General features: G+C 39.1%; 1 protein-coding gene across 22 annotated transcripts in view; it reads left to right on the top strand.

Moving 5' to 3' along the window:
- RTKN2 (rhotekin 2) overlaps positions 1–17,420 on the top strand; it is a 196,172-nt gene extending 178,752 nt beyond the window's left edge. For 21 of the 22 annotated variants that reach the window (XM_072930896.1, XM_072930899.1, XM_072930897.1 and 18 more), the window contains 5 exons: positions 621–727; positions 1,757–1,888; positions 8,439–8,604; positions 10,516–10,623; positions 12,619–17,420. In XM_072930896.1, coding sequence (XP_072786997.1) covers positions 621–727; positions 1,757–1,888; positions 8,439–8,604; positions 10,516–10,623; positions 12,619–13,172 — 1,067 coding nt within the window. In that variant the 3' untranslated portion in view covers positions 13,173–17,420. The remainder of the gene's footprint in view (positions 1–620; positions 728–1,756; positions 1,889–8,438; positions 8,605–10,515; positions 10,624–12,618) is intronic. The other variant, XM_072930918.1, reaches the window with a different exon arrangement.
- Positions 17,421–17,832: the final 412 nt, after the last annotated feature.

Raw genomic sequence — 17,832 nt, forward strand, 5'->3', positions numbered from 1 at the left:
ACCTGGACATTTTGGTTCGTTACAAGCATTTCTAAACCTTGACCAAAGACAGCGTCACATTAATGGAACATTGCATTACCTACTTCTAATTACAGAAGAGAGCCTATTGCATAGTGGAGCTGAGCTATTCCAATTCATTAGAAACTCCTTGGAACCCTAAATTAGCTCCTCTAGTGCTGAAGGCAAAAGTAGATACAAATTCCAAGCCTTATTAAAACAATCTGAAGCAAAGTGCTTGTGTATAAGTACAGCTGTGTGCCACAATGGGATGGACTCAGGGATCACAGGACATGAGAAGGCCAGCATACTTACCTTTCAAGAGTTTCTAGCTCTGAAATGAGCTACATTTTATGCAAGAACAACTTGTTTTGCAGAACAATATTGCCATTTTTACTTGAAATTATTTTGTAATTTATGAACATTTTCAATTAAAAAACACTTCCTGAAGACTAAAAATCAGTTTTAATATAATCCCACATTAATTCCTCAAAATACGAAAACATGCTTATTTACACTCAGGATCTTAATGTAAAAACAGATGTAGAAAGCTCAGCTATATGTTTAAGACAATTTTTCAGACCTGAGTGTCTGTCTGTTTTTTGCCTTTTCCTTTCCCCCAGAGGAATCCTCTTTTTGGCTACCCCTGTACGGAAACATGTGTTGCCGTTTAGTTGTCCAGCCCTCCTGCATGGCCAGGGACATGATGGCAGGATTTCTAAATCAGCAGGTAAGGAGACTTTGCTTGTGTTTGCATCCTGGGCTGTTTACAGCTGTCACTAAGAGTCAATTGTTAAAACATTTGCTTTTACCTGAAGTGGTGTATTGAGAACTGTTGTTTTTTACCTGCTCTACCTAGAGCAAGGGGGAAACTCTCTCACAGTTACATTCACAAAAGGTGCCTTCAGTGGCTGAGCATGGAGAAATCAATGTTTCCTTGGCATGAATGACGTAGGCTGTTAGTAAAGATAAGTACAGCTCTTGTTTCAGAGTTAGTTTGCAGTGGTACTTGACGGCATCAGTCCTAATAATCCTGTGGCTCTCATCCTTGAACATCCTCGTTGTGCTGCCACAAGATTTCTATCACAGCATGGTGAATCAGGCTGGTGAACAGAGCCATATTAAACTCATCCCTTCAGAAATGATTCGTGTGAACTCACTTTACTTCTGTATTTTTGTTTGTTGCACAAATAGGCAAGTGAGAAGGTGATAGTGGAGGGCCAGAGGGTCTGCATCATTTGTCAGGAGTGCTGAATTACAGTCTTTAAACTGGTTGTGAAACTGTTATGGTTTTATGAAAGCTGTTCAGAAAATTCATTTGAGAAAGTGGAAATTCTAGACAAATGTCTTTTCTTAACATTTGTTCAATGTACTGTGTATTTCCAAAGTGAAATACTCGTTTTATTTCTATTATTGTGCAATTGCTGTAGCTAATAAAGGTGCTTTCTTTTTTTTACACTAGACACCAGATCTCAATTTCATTCTGTGTGAACCAGCAGATTCTGTACTATTAGTGTCACATGGCAAGTCTGCAAAAACTGTAAAACACCAGAAGACATTTAAAGTACTGCTAACATTTCAGAAATCAGTGATGGAAATGTTCCGCAACAGGAAGTCTTTGCACCAGAAAGTTGCAGGAATGAATTGGTTCATGAATTTGGCTAAATTCTGATCACTCAGGGCTGATATGTGTGCACCTTGCAATATGGTTTTGTTTTAGGTGTATGTCTGGCAATTTCTGACTACTTCTTCCCCTTAGCAAATGGTAGGAGGTCTAACAAGCTGGAGGAGGCTGTATTGCGTGCTGAGAGGTGGCAAACTCCTTTGTTATTACTCACCAGAAGAAATTGAGGATAAAGTGGAGCCAGCATTGACAGTTTCCATCAACAAGGTAAAATTGGTTGTATGGGGATATTTTTTGTTTGTTTTCTTTTTTCTTTTGTTGGGATTTTAAAATTTATTTTATTATTTTGGGGACGTTCTTTTTAGTTTAGGAAATATGTGCAGTCATTTGGGCTCTAAGCAGCTGGTATGCAGAATGTTTTATAAGTAGAATGAGGGTGGGATGTACTTCAGTGAAATTTGCAGTCCCCCAGCAGGAACATAACATTCCTTAGCTGTGGATGTAAATTCCTTCTATTGCATTAGACTGGTTAGCATAGAAGCAAAAAGGAGGGTGTTTTTCTATAGGAAAAGCAATAACCTTTTATATCACAGTTCTGTAAGACAGCCCTTGGAAATGTATTGCTTACAGTCCCCTAGCAATACTCTGGTAGACTTTTGTCCTCAGCAAGGTGGAATTCCAACAAAAGCTTTTTTGTTGTTACGTGTTATTTGGCCACAGTCTTAATTAGAAGGAGAAATGGAAAATTTTTCAAAATATTTTAGTGCCTTAAAATAAGCTGCTTTTCTTAATGCTGGTTTTGTCCAGAGCATAATAACTTTGGAAGCTCTGTTCTCTAGGATGATATTATTGCTGTTGTTCATGCCCTGATTAAAAAACCTGAGTTTAAAATGTAATTTTAAAATGTTGCTTACTATTTGGCCAAAGAAACAGTAATTAATCTGAAGTAATATTTAAATTAGTATTGTTATTGGAAGGACCCTCTTGAATGGCAAGCATTAGAGAGAACAGATGCTTTCAAAAACTGGTTTTGGTGCAGGCATCAAGGGTTAATATCCCATAAGGGTGGGCAGAGGAGTTAAACGTTATTTGCAATAGCACAGCTGGGTTGATGTTACCTAAGTAAGCGCCACATTTGGAGGCTGTGTTCAGCTCTGGGTGCTGCTGCTGCGCTGCCCCAGGCGCTCGCTGCCAGCACGGATCCCCAGAGGAGCGTTCAGGGCCGGCTGTGCTGCGGCTGCCAGGCGGGCACAGGGCAGCTGATGGGGCAGCAGGAGGCTCTGCCCCTCTGCCTTTGCCTTCCCCACTTCTCTTACCCCGCTCATACACGGCTGCACAAATGCCTGTGTGGTGTGAGCATGGGGCTCAGCCGTGGCTGGGGACATGTGGGGACATGGGGTGACACAGAACGCTTCTTACAGCAGCAGAATCAGCCCTGGGTGCCTTGAGTGTTCCTGGGAGAGATGACTGCGTTCTTGTCCAGAGTGAGACTGCCATAGAACCCACACATTTAAATGGGTTATAACAATGTGACCTGCTTCTGTTAGGATGTTTTTTCTAATTGCTAAGATTTAAATTGATTCCTTAAATAAAATTACCTGTTTTTCTAGTGCTATTTTTTCTTCCAACAGTTTATATATTTACACTAAATAAATATTTATACAGTGATATATATTTAAGTAGGTTTACTTCTTCAGTCTCTTTCACTAAGTCAGACTCTGCCATAATTCTGTTTTCCAGCTGTTCTCAGTATCAGTTAAGCAATGGTAAACTTTAGTAAATTATAGAATGACTAAATAATTCTAAAACATTACAGGAATATTTTTAAAATTATCAGGCTACCTCATATCTTTCCTTGGGGTTCTCTGTTTTAGTCTAAATCCTAATTCTGCTTTTCCTTTTAAAATAACTGTATTGTACTAAGATATTTTGCTCCTTTCAGTAACCAATGCACTCAGAACCTAAAATCCAGCTTGATAAGCCTTTGCTGAGAGACTGTCCTTATGTTTGCAGGGTATCCTTAAAGCTAACATGTAAAAGGTACATGACTTATGTATCTTACACCATTTTACAAAGATATCAGGCTGCTGGAGAATGATTATGAATGCTTCTTGAATGGAAATTAAAAAAAAAAAAAGTGCTATTGAAAACATACTTGGATCCTTTACTACTTAAACAGTTTCTCTTGAAAATAACTTAATGCCTGCAGATGTTTTTTGATTCCTTTGTTATGAAATTTCTCTTATGGCTTAAATGAAAGCAGATTAATCGTATGGATTTGTCTGCTACATGTTGTTAAAGAAACAGCAATTTCAAAGTGAAAGTTGAGATTGAACATCACCTCTACACATCCTAACTAAAATCTCTTAGGGTTGCATATGTGGCATTTTCATTTGTAACATGAAGCTGATCCTTTACATGTAATTTAAAGATACTTTCTGAGAAGTAATGAAATCATCTGGATTTATGAGAAATTCTCTGGAAAATGTTCACACCGTTAGCTGTATTTCCAATTCCCTTTGAATTGAGACTTGAAGAAGCCATTAAGACCAGCAAAGTCATTACTTCAACTTTAGATGACTTCATTGCTGCTGCTGTTGAGCAAGAATGGTTCTGCAGTTCCTATTATGCAAGTGCTACTGTTATTGTTCCAGCTAAATGTGATTATAACATATTATATTGCACAACTAAGTAGGAAAAGAGAAATGATATTTTCTGTAGCAAAGAAAATTTACTGGAATCCAATTTGAAGAAATATTCTTTATGGGCCAGTTCCTGATTTTTTTTCAAGTTTTCTTTAATTTGAAATGAAAAATCAAGGCCTTGCCTACATGTGGTAGCTTAGTAAATTGGTGCATGTGCCAGCAGTTCACGTTAGTTGCTCAGTGTTTGGAATACATAATCTACTGTGTTTGGTTCATAGATTAAAAATCTTTTTATGCCATCAGTGCCTGAAGCTTGAGGGATTCTGGGCTCTTGCTTCAAATTGCTGTAGTCCCACAGTTTCCTTCCTGGCATATTTTGTCTGTGCAGTCTTTGTCCCAGGGCCCTGCAGTCGGCAGGCCCAGGGCTGTCTCTGTGCCCGTGCTGATCACTGAGGGGAGCAGGGTGAGGAGCAAGGGTTTGCAGCCACAGGCTCAGGGTCATGGGAGCACTGCTGATCAGTGCAGCAGGAGCAGAGGGACAAAATCAGTCTGGAATTACCTTGAATGACAGTCCTTGGTGGTACAGCTGTTCTGGCTAGATCAGGTACGGGACTTGGTTGGAAAATGTGGCAATGGTTGCAGCAGCGTAGCTTCAAGGGAACCATGCATATTTCTTGGGAAGCAGGGAGTTCATCCTTGGGCTGGAGCAGAGGAATGTGGATGTCAGTTCTAGACCATGTGAGCTTTTAGGGAGCCAGCAACATGAGCAATCTTCACTATATGTGTTGGGGAACTCCAGCAAAGGGAAATGAGATAAGCCCTGAAAATATCTGTATTCTCTGTAGTAAGGACTTTATCCCACTAGCTGGCTTAGGAAGAGCCTTCCTAGATGTAAAAATATGTTGGAAAAGCACAGACTAGTTAAGTACCTCCAAATGTCTAGTATTTCATAATTCATTGCTCAGTTTAGTCTTGTAGTTACTTGAAAGAGGTTGTGGATGCAGGCAGGGGAAGCAGGTAGAACACCCAGATCCTTGAACCACACCATGCTCAAATTGAGCAGTTTGAAAGCTACTTTATTGGCTCACTGTTGCTTCACAAAATGCTTGCTGGTCATTCATTGCTATCTCCTTTTCCACATTTTCAGCTGCTGCATTGCTCCCAAGAACAATGGCACCGATATCCTAATATTGCTTATCCATGTCATACACATTGTACTGACCAGCCAGTGGCCATGAGGATGTCACATTAGTACAAGCTGACAAAACAAGGAAGGGACAAAATATTAGCTGATAGATTTTGGTCAATTAATGTGTTTGAAAGCTATAATTAGAAATTTAACCATTTTTCCCTGCTTGCCTAAAACAAATTTCATGGAAATTATTAATATTACAACGGAAACCAATGCATGTACAGGTTATAGCTGTTTCCAGTGTTGTACTGATTTTCAGTTTGGTTTATTTTTTTTGTACTAAAAACACAAAGAGAGTTTGTTATATGTGATTTGATTTGTTTAATCTTTAAATAGATACACAGAACTGAGGCTCTAGGGTATTCAATATTTTTAAGAACTGTAATTTGTTTTGATATCTTAAAATGGTCTTCATAACCAGTGCTTCATAGGCTGTCAAGACTGGCTTATCAGGAACATGTTGTACCTCAGCAGTAAAAAAGTTCTCACTATCCCTGTGTCTTCTTCTTAGCTTAAAATATGAGCTTTTCAGAGAGGTATTATCAGGCAAAGAGATTTTATTTGTGGGGAAAAATATAGAATAAGGTTGATATTTACAAATATGTAAATACCATGTATTTTTCCCTCTTAGTCTTTCCCCACCTTCAAAGAAACAATCTTTTGCATAAAGAATATAAAACTCGCTTTAGCTTACCCAGAAGAGTCACTTGAGTTCAAGATTCAATTGTTTTCCTATTGCCATCCACTGATTGTTCTCATCTTTACAACTGCTACAGCGGAGTTGGTTCAGTTTTTTTATAAGACTGGGAAAGATATTATTACAACATGGTAAATTAAAACACTTTTTGTTGTGTTTTTTGGGATGGTTTTTCTGGTTGTTTTGTTTTTGTTTTTCTTTTAATAGCTTTTTGCTGTTTTGGGTTTTGCTTTTATTTAGTGGAACTGGGCATGTCGTGTAATTCACCCAAGCCTGACAAATTCATCAGCCCATTGCTGTAATGGCGTCTTGTATGACTGCTGAAATATTCAAGCATCAGATACAGATTGCTGCTTGAGGATTTATCTCCTTTGAATAATACCACAGTTGTGGGATAAAACCTGCAGCAAACATCATTAAATAAACTTGTGTGTATGGTATGCTTGAAGTTCTTACCTGTCAAATGTTAATCTATTTGATTTCATTTTTTGCTGGTATCTATGGTTACCTGAGTTAATGGGATATAGAGCACTGATGGATGAATTACTTCATCTCCTATTTTTAGACAGAAGAATTTAAATGAACATATCCATCAGATATGCTACAAGCAGTTGTTGGTATTTCAAATGGTTACTTCAGTAATGCATTTAAAATCTGGGGAATGGTCTGTAGAGTAACTCTTGTTTTTCTGAGTATCGGAACTAGGCTTATCCCCATGGGATCCCATGCGTAAACTTAATTTCTGTAGGTGTATGTTTAACGTCTTTAGCAGATGTTTGACATTTGGTTGAGTAGTGTAGAAGGGAACTGGTTGTTCTGTCCTCACTGTATTTTGAGGAGCCACCTTTGTGGTCAGATTCACTGTCCATCCAGACAGGAGCTGTTAGAACACAGCCCTGGCTGAGATTGTTGGCTTCCTTCGAATGCTGGGCACTGCCCGTGCCAGGGATACCCTGGTGTGGCAGGGTGCAGTGCATGCTCGTGCTGTGTGTGATGTCCTCACATCCTGCTGGGCGCTGGGGCTGGCCAGCTGCAGGGGGCCGGCTGGTGCCCTGGCACCAAAACTCATGGCTCTGCTCTCCTGGGTATGCCAGAAATCCTCTGAGGAGCAGTGTTGTAATGGGCTGCTGCTTCTTCAGTCAGGTCAAGTTACTTGTGCAAAGATATTCCCAGGGCTTCTACTTTACTTCTGTAAATAAAGTAATGTTAATTGTTTTAATTTGCTCATCATGTTGTGATGAATAGCAATGTTGACCAGTTGCGTTCTGGAATTATTTTAGTTGTGTTTTAGCTAGACTTAAAGCTTTTAGCATTTTACACACACACAAAAAAAAATCACTAAGTTAAGGATAAGTGGTTTGGGTTTTTTTTTAATTGTAGTAATGCCATAACTTTTTTTAATTGCAGTAATGCCATAAGAAAGTAAATACTCTGAAAATACTACTGGTTCTAGTCTAGAGCCATTGAACTATGTCCCTGAACAGAAGGAAAAACCCTAACAGTGCTGCTGTGTAATCTGAGAGCTTTTCTAACTCTATCTGAAGAGATTTTTTAGACTTGTGTTATACTTTTTGGATATATATACACATTTAATTATTTCTATGCAGCTTTTCCTAATTAAGTTAAAACGAAAATGTCTATTTTAAAATGGGAAATAGTTTTTTTCTATTAGAGCAAAATCTTGTTCTAGTAGAACTGTATGGGTTATTGCTACAAATGCCCCCTTAAAGATGGCCTAAGTAAGTTTCTTTTTAATTTTCCTGTCACTCTTGTATTACCCTGAAAGTCCTGATGCACTAATATGAGCATTAAATTGATACAAGTTTACATTGCAGTGGGTAAACTGGCCCACAGAAGTGCAGTAGGATGTGTAAATAGTAGCTGTAATAATGTGATTGTCCATCTGAATCGTTTGGAGAAAAGGAGCTGCGTGCTGTTATTGTAGATTATTCACTAAACTGCTGTGGAGAATAGTGAGCAGTGTGAGATGAGCTGGTCAAGGTAGAGAGAGGGGGAACACAGAATTACAGTACATTCTGTAATTCAGACTGGACTGCAATAATTGTGCTTTATTCCCTTATTTTTCATGTTTTATGCCATTTTAATAGTTTTATGAGAAAACATTTTTATAATTTGTTCCTGACGTTAGTTCTTTTTTTTTAATTGGGTATTAATCTGAAGTAGACAAAAGGCCAAATTCTACCTTCCTTACACTGTCATTGGCCATAAGCTGATGCCAGTCAAGTGAAGCAATAAGTCACTACCACAGTTTGTTGTTCCTAGGAAACCAGGATTCGAGCTGTGGATAAGGACTCCAAGAGAAGATGTAATACCTTCTCTGTTATCAACCCCGTGTCTGGAGAGGGTGTGACGCAACGTTTTGCTGCTGACAGTAGGGATGAACTTCATCAGTGGATGGAGGCTTTCTGGCAGCACTTTTATGATCTGAGTAAGTAAGCAGGCAGTGCTGGCAGTGTGCCCTCTGAATGGAGCATTATGTAACATCAAAGGGATCTTTGAGCAATTTGAATTGGAATTGCCTCATAAGCCTTTGTTTGCAGGAATGAAAAGAAATATATTCTCTGGGATAACACTGGGTGGTGGTCTAAGTCGTTGGAAGGCAAATATTTGACTAAACCAAAGTCCATGTGTTCTTGCAGGAAATCAGAGGCAGAATATGTCCATCAATCTCAAAAAAACTTGTTCTCTTAGCAGTGTTCTTGATAATGTTTTTAAAGACTGATAAATTCTCACTATCTCTTCCTCCTTCTCACTGTAGTGGGAGGAGTCCACCTCTGCCTGGGCATCCAGTCAGTGGTGTGTTGGTTTGGTGAGATCCTACAAGTATAAAATCCTAGTATGGAAGCCTTAGTGACAGTTGGTGAGGATGCTGGAATCGTGTGGGGCCTTGGCTAGGATGCAGATTCTGCCAGCTCTTGGAAGAAGTCACAAGTAAACTTGGGGTTTCCTTGCTCAGCAGTGCCATGGATGAATTAAATTACAGTTTGTTGTAATAGGGATTGCTTGATTCTGTTGTAGTTCAAAGGTTCTGGTAGCCCTCGTCACATGGGAATACGCTCACCCAGCCACACTCCATCCAGATGGGCAAATACACACCGCTTACCTGGACCTGGTAAAAGCTGTACCTCAGCTTTGTAACAGGTGTTAAAGTGTTACCCTGATCCTTTGGCAAACCCCTGGAACAAGCCTGATCTTACATGGCAGAGGGAGCTCATTTATTGGTGTGAAATACTGTTGAAGTAGTATACTGTATTCCTTGTTTATCACCAAATCCTTACTATAAAAATTACATAGATTAATTTGCATGTGTCTTTTTTCTCTGCTTTCTGCTTGACTCACAGATTTACTGAGAGTAGAGACTGTCAGCTTTTATGCTGCTATTGACAAAGTAGAGTTGCTTCCTGATAGGCATTTTTATCAGGTCAGAAAACAAAACCAGGTCAATTAATGAAATATCAGTCTTTAGTCAGAGACAACACCAATCAAATAATTGAATTGAGGTTGTAGAAACTCAGTGTCATAGTCATATTTTCCAGTAATTTCTAACTTTGATTTACAATGAGAAAAGCACTATCAATTAAAGAAACACACCAAGCAAAAACTAGGGCATCCTCTTTAAATTATCTGTAGAGTAGGGTAAAATATCTACTTCTTATTCATTATAGATAGAATACGACCCACAGATTTTTTGAGACATTTTCCTTGGATTCTGAAAAAATGGGTCACTTGGCATTTAAATGCCTTTTTTCTTCCCTGGTTCTAAAATTCTCTTAAAATTAATGTGCTCAGAAAACTCGGAATGATTGGTATGAACAAAGTAATTTTACTGTGTCTTGTTTTCCTTAAGGTCAAAATCTATTAATAGAAAAAGAGGTTTCCTTGTCTGCTAAGGGATAAAAGGCAAGTTATCCTCTATTAAAACCAGAACGTTCCTTTGCCATAGCATTGTAACATTGCTGTATAACATCCAGGTTGCAGGATATTGGAGGTTGTTGAATTATGTTGATGAAGCTTCCCAAATTTACATTTTTACTATTCTTTTTCACTTGGTTTTATACTGTTTGGGGATTTGAAGACAAATTATGATCTTTAGCTATCATAGTGTAATAATAATTCTGGGAGGCTTAAATTCCAGCTAGGATCTTATGACCTTTGTGCTAAGAGAATGAATACAGAGGTGAAAATACAAACACATCCTGAGCATTCCTGCTAAACAAAAGTAAATTCTCACTGTTTAGTATTACTTTGGAGATAGTTTCCTGACACAACCTAGTAACTTCCATTTTTTTTCCAGGCTGATGTGTTTAAGTTCCAGTCATTGTTCTCTTTTCTCTCTCAGGCCAGTGGAAGCATTGTTGTGAGGAACTTATGAAAATTGAGATTATGTCACCACGGAAACCACCTTTGTTCTTGACAAAGGAAGCGACCTCCGTCTACCATGATATGAGTAAGTGGGATTTGCCTTTTCAAGTTGCAGAGTAACAGAAACAACATTGTCTGAATTCAGATGGCTTCTGGTGTTGGTGGTGAAACACTGAGTTTTTCAAGGACAATTCAGACAATGAAAGAGCAACATAACTGCATACCAAGGAGTTTGTATTAAATCGGAATGTGTAATAATGCAAATAATTAATACATTTTTATACCTTGAGCTAAAAAAATCTGCAGTCTACCCTAAACACACTCAAAACAGCTGTCACTAGAAATAAACACTCATGGTAAGAGTAGTATACAACTCAGGAAATGTAAAGGTAAAATAGTCCAGCTTGCAAACCAATTGCATTAAATTAATCTGCTGTTCTTACAGCTATTTGAAGGCTTACCTAGCATAACTTACCTAATTTTTTTGGTCTTTGGTAATGATATTGAAAAATACGCTTGGAAAATCTAGCTAGAGTGTATCTGGGACTTGTATTTTTGCAGAGAAAAATGGTATGCAGCAGGATTTTTTTAATAGTTTTGTTACAGAAATAATATTTACAGACTAGAAAAAGTAGGTCACTTTGTTTTACTGGCTCCCGTGCAGTATTGACTGAGAAACACTGTGCAAGTCTAAATGCCTGCCTGCTTGCTGCTTGGGATGGAGCTGTGATGATGCTCAAAATGCCATGTGGGTCACTGAGTTACCATGCATCAGAGCACTGAACAGTCAAGTTTTATCTAAGCTGTGAATGCAGAGTAGAAATGCAGTAAATGAACCAAACAGAAGCTTTACAAAGGTAACATGGTAACATAATTCCACTGATACACATGTACCTCAGTGAGGAGCAGAGCACAAACTCCATTTCACCCTTAATACTAAATTTTTTTCCTGGATTATATATAGAATTTGTAGTATCAAATTCAGTATCAGTGCTGTACCCAGCACTGGTGAGGCACCTCAAATCCTGTGTTCAGTTCTGGGCCTCTCACTACAAGAAAGACACTGAAAGACATTTCCAGACACACTCTGGAGTGTGTCCAGAGAAGGGCAATGAAGCTGGGAAAGGGTCTGGACCACACATGTGATCAGGAGTGACTAAGGGATCTGGGGGTGTTTAGCCTGAAGAAAAGGAGGCTCAGGGAGGACCTTATGGTTCTCTACAGCTCCCTGGAAGGAGGGCATAGCCAGGGGGGCTCAGTCCCTTTTCTCAAGTAACGTGATAGGGCAAGAGGAAACAACCTCCAGTTGCCCTGGGGAAGGTTTAGATTGGATATTGGGAAGAATTTCTTCACAGAAAGGGTTATCAAGCAGAGGCACAGGCTGCAGTGTTGGGGACACCATTTTTGGAGGTATTTGAAAGACAGATGTGCAGATGTGGTGCTTAGGGACATGGGTTGGTAGTGGATTTGGCAGGGTTAGCTGTTGGACTTGGTGACCTTTAAAGGCCTTTTCCAACCTAAACTGTTCTGTGATTCTATTGAAAATCAGGTACTACTGTTGTTTGAGGCTGGTACTACTGCAGTATACATGGAAAACCCAGTAAGAAGAATAAGAAATGGAGCAAGGCAGTCTTAAGGCACATAGAGAAAAATTATATATGTGAAGATGTCCCATTTTCTACAAGCTGGCAGCACAAGACTATTTAGTCAGACTTTCATGGGCCTCCTGTGAAACAAAATTTTCAAAGCACTATACAACAAAATGTATTTAATAACTAATACATACAGGTTTCCCTGTAGTACTTTATTTTTTCTTTTACTAGGAAAGAAATATCAGTGCCTATCCTGCTGCCTCAAGGCCAGCTGTCACAAAAATAATTCCCTCCTGTCACCTCAGTTCTCTCTTGGATAGCATATGTAATATTTTCCATTTCATCCATTAATAAATACTCTTAGTAGTTCAGACTTGGTGAGACAGTTAATACAGCTTTGTATTCTGAGTAGTAATAAGAAAATAGATAGAAGTAAAATAATTGGTGGTGTTTTAATCTGGGTTAATTGCTGTCCCTTAAAATTACAGGCATTGATTCTCCAGTGAAACCTGAGGGCTTAGCTGATATCATCCATAGGAAAATTGAAGAGAGCAATGGTGAGTTCCTTCCTGGTCAGCAACAAGAGTCTGCATCAGCCCTTTGGGCGTCACTCTTTGATGGATCTCATGAGATGGCTGTTCAGAAAAACATGCATCTGGACCCAAAAAGAGATACTGCAAGTCCTAATGACAGCAGAGGAAAGAAAAGAAGAGCTCCGCCTCCACCCTCTGATAAGTCACCATGCAGTGCAGAAGCACAGGTGAACACAGAGCCGCTGGGCAAGGAAAACTGGAGGAAGCCTGACCACACACCTGCCAGTGGCTCTTCCTTAGAGTCAGTGTTAGCTACAAAAACGCAGCAGCTGCAAACCCCCATTGCCCCTCCTCGCAAAATTGGTCCTTGTGGAAGAAGTGGTTTAGCTGGCCTGAGAAATCCTATTTCTCTGGTGAGCAAGACCAAGTCTGAAACCAAACCAGTACCAACCCCTAGACATAAAGGCATCACAGAAATACTAGACCCCAGGTCCTGGTTGCATCCATAGGCATCATATTTAGCTTAGAGGATTCTTTGGAATTTAAAGTTTCTCAGCCTTCTCCTAATACTCTTCATTAAAAGTAGGTATTAGTGTTTAGCTCAGTGTTTCCTATAAGCCAGGGCATTACTGCTGGCTGCAGTCTCAGCTGTATTCATTAGTGCTCTTATCTAAATAATTGCACTAGAATGGGGGGGGTGGTTTTCTCTGTCTGGAGTAAGGTGCTATTTCTGAAAACAATAAGTTCAGTACTTTCCTCCTGAAAAAAAACCATAGTGTTCAGGGTAACCTCAGCTGTCCCCACAGCAGGCATATTACCAGTGCCTTCTACCAGTCCCTCAGCTTAGCCCATGCACAGCTCCTCAGACTACTTAAGTGGGAATTCACACATATTCAGCACAGATCTTGCAAAGCTGATTTTCTTGGGCTCCATGCTTGCTGCATGCTCTTGTGCTGTTCTGAATGGCTCTGTAGCTCCATACGAATTTCTGAGGCAGTTCTGTCAATTAGTGTGGGATTTCCCAAGTTCCTGCTGGCTTATGTGCAATTGGAATGGACCAGGGTTATCTGTCTTTGAGCAAGAATGTGCTCCATCACTGCTGTTTATTTTGGGCTAAGACAGTGTTTAAAAGCAATTGCGGGGTTTGTGCACGTGCTCATCTTAGGGTTATTTTTCCTGACAAAAGTGGGTCTGTAACACAGCTCCGCCTTTATGGAGCCTCTCAGCTGTCCCTGGTAGGGAACTGGTTTGTAAACTGGTAAGCAAACAGGGTTTTTTAACCACTTGTTCTTTCCGCCATAGGAGAGAATAAGCACTTCAGGTGAAGATACTGAACTTTGATACTCTTTCATTAGACCGTTCACCAGCTCTGTAAGAAGTATGGGTTGTTAGGGTCTCTGTGGCACCTTATGCATCTACTGCATAAGAAAAAGCTGTGTTCTCTTGGATCCACAGCTTAAATACCCAGCCATTTCCTTGGTTGATGCATTTGTCTCAGATGCTGGAACTTATCCAAGGGCAAAGGTCTGCTTGCAGTTCTCTCTCTGGAGACTTGGTGCTTAGACCTGTGTTGAGAGGGTCATTCCAGGAACTGTATACATGCTGTTCATTATTTATTATTTTTTTCCCTAAGTGTGGATGGCCCTGGGAGCTTTACCATTTCTCCAGAAGATACTGTGGGCATGGTTGATTGGTTGGTTAGTTGATTTATTTTATTTAATTTTTGTGTCTTCAGCTAAGCTCTTGGCTCACAGTTGTAAAGGTATCTGCTGAATTCCCTCAGTAGTTCATTTGGGATGGGGTTGAGAGGCAAGTTTCATTTACAAATCCATTTGCAGGATTAGAGCCCTTTGTTCTAGACTGTCCTTGTTCATTCTTCATTTAATCACGTTCCATTTTCCCTCTGAAACAACCATAATCATTCTTACAATAAATCATGCTGTTACTTAAGTGGATGGTTTGTGAATGGCTTATAAATAGGAACAGAAAAACTGAAGAAAAACTACATGATTATGTAAATCAGACAGTCAACTAAGTGGACTGTAGAACTCTGAACAAGAAATGGGAAAAATTGGGAGGGGGTGAAGCATATTTTCCAAAATGCAGCTGCAGTTTATTTAGCTTTAAATCTAGCCTTAAATGTTTCTGTGCTCAGAAAGAAAAAGACACCTTTTCTTGGTAACTCCCTTTCATTTTGTAGATATATTTTTTAAAAATCTCATACATTTATAAGGAAATAAGGCACCATAATGAGGATTTATTTTTAAATTCAACAGACCATTGAGTTTCAGCCAGCAGTTTCTCTGTTAAATTCAGTGGCTTTGTTTTGAACTGAACATATGTATTTTAGCAAGGCATTTAATATTAATTGGAAGTCTTCAAGTGATGAGAATTCACTCATACCTCCTGTTGCAATACTTAATTACCCCAGGTACATTTTTCACTTGATTTTCTATTTGCATTTGTAGCTCCACCTTAAGTTATTTTGGTCTTTTTATGCATTTGATTGCTTATATTGATCTCTGTAGTATCAGCTTTTCTAATTGCCTGTGTGTAGTTATAAATCATGATTATGTCCCTTTTAACCTTTTCTCTGATGAGACGTACTGAATTCCTTAACTTTCCTATGGCAGTGAATGTTATCCAAGACTAATTAATCTTCATGTTTTTCTCTGTATTTCTCATGTACAGAAATATTTGGAAGGGTGACATCTGAATTAGATGCCACATGTCAATAGTGATCCATCAGGACTGTATAGAGCCATAATGTGATCCTCTTGCTCTGATGAATATCTCCTTCTCTCTTTTTCCTCAAAAATTGCATCATCTTTTTTTTTTTTTTTTTTTTTTTTTTTTTTGTGGAAGCATTGCCTTGGATGCTGACTGTTATGGGCCAAGTCCTCTTCAGAGTCTTTCTCAAGAATGTGGTACATCATCCTCTTATCATCTTACCCTATATTTTCTTGGAAATACAGGTTGTATTTTACTAGCATTAAAATACTGCTCATGAGGTGATCCAGATTGCTCTAAGTGACCTGTCCTCATTCTTTACTATTCCAGCAGTCTGCATGTCCTTTGCAAATTTATTGCAAGTGATTTTTACAGTTTATTCCAGATCATTGATTTTTAAAATTGAATGCAAGGTAAGGTTTGTAGAGAGAGGTGATAAGTTTTTAGTACATCAGTGATGTGGGTAGGGGGTGGGGAAAAGCAAACAGGCAGGCCATTGAATTTCTGTCCTTTTTATCCCAGAGCCTTTAAAACTTTCAGTAAGATGGCAAACAGCTATGTTTCTTGCTGAATCCCTACTAATACTGTATCTTGAAATTATTATGATGATATTTTAAAGAAAATTACATGTTCATCTTGTTTTCAGAAAGTATTTCAGGGTTCTTGTGGGTAACACCTCAGTGCAGGTATCTTTGCAAGCCAAGCTTAATATATTGAAGAGTAAAATGCAACCTGTTGTTCAATATTCTCCATTAAGCTGTGTTGATATTTTACATCTATCCTTAAATTAGACTCATGTGGGCCAGTTCATGATATTGCAGTGACCACCACAAAGCAAACAAGGCCATTAATTATTCTGTTAATCTCCTTCAGAACTATATAATCCCTGTTATGATGAAAGAGTTGATTCAGGTTATGGTATTTTTTGTTACTTTGCCTTTCTTTCCCCTCCCCCTTCTGTATTGCCATTAGTGCTTTTGCATCTTCTGTTAAGTAAGTTGGTTTAACCAATAAAACCTGCAGGCTCCCAGGGAACACAGAGCTCAGCTATACAATAAAGTCAGTGCCCCTGGAGGAACTGCTGCTCCCAGCAGTAGAGGAGAATGTAATGTTTCACCATCATAGCAGCTGCATTCAATGAGGATGCTTTAATTGCATGACTCAAAGTATCACGGATCAAAACCCAAAAGTCATTTGGCAGCTTCCTGCTGGGAGGAGGCTTGGAGGACCTGTGGCTTCTCCCAGCCCTTCTGTCCCATTCCCCTGTGTTCAGATTTGAGTAGGCAAGCTGGAATGCTCTCACCTGGCAGGGAAGTCCATTGAGAAACACTTCTCCCAGGATGAACGGCTCGAGTGATCCAGTGTAGCACAGGGAGGACTTTGGTGGCACCTGCTGAACTACACGTGGGATTAGAGACTTCTCTGAGGAACGTGCTGGGCCTGCTCTGAAAACTATACCTGCTTGTTCTCTGCTGGGATTAATTAATGGTGCTTAAAAACAGCGTTAAGGGGTTGGATGCAGTCTTGAAGTGGGGGAGACAGAATTCAGCCTGAACTCTTCATTTAGGAAGTACAACTTGAAATTAACTGCTAGTTCAAACTTGAATATAAATTTCACAGAACATGAACATTTGAAATATTGACTGAACAAAGCCTTAATTTATTAACTTTTTATATTTACCTAATGTCTTCATGTGTTTACTTGGTCTTGGAATGGTAAGACGGTACCTTCTGTGGTTTAAAGGCATTACCTTCAAGTGCTTACATTTTTACTAGTATTGTGGGGGTTTTTTTCCTGTGATAATAATACTAATAGTTATTTTTTGGTGACTTGTACGTATTTGGAAATACTGTTGTAGTATTCAGAGTTCCTTTCTAATTAATGCAAACTGCCTTAATAGAAAAACGGAGATCTAGACACTAATGTATTGTGAAATGTTAGAACAGAAATCTTCTTATTTTGCTGCTAGCATATTGTATTTCTGTTAAAATATGCAAGTGAAATTAAAAATGTTTCTAGAATAAAAGGTTTTTGGTGTAATTTTTTTCAATCTGGAACTACATTAAGCTTTACTCCAGTGTATAAGCCATGGGTGATGGCTGCTGTAAAATGAGAGAGCTCAGGGGTAGCTCCTTTTCCCTTGGGCCTGCCGTGATTGTACCCCTGTAGGCTCATACTGACAACAGCAAACAGTATCAGCCTCGGTTTTCTGACCTGGAGGAAGGGAGGAAAAGCCGTTTAACTGGCTTTCAGTTAAATTGATGCTCCCGCCAATCACTTAATCCAATGGACACCACCTTGTGTGAATAGGTAAAGTTAGAAATATTATGAGATGCACCTTTTTACCACAAACGTGCCAAAACAAAACACCCTGGTTTAGGTTTCGTCTTACTTCTCTCATAGTCATGGAGGAAAAGATGCCATAAAGCAGATTTACA

This window comes from Taeniopygia guttata, chromosome 6 (genome assembly GCF_048771995.1).
Source record: "Taeniopygia guttata chromosome 6, bTaeGut7.mat, whole genome shotgun sequence".
NCBI classification, from domain to species: Eukaryota; Metazoa; Chordata; class Aves; order Passeriformes; family Estrildidae; genus Taeniopygia; species Taeniopygia guttata.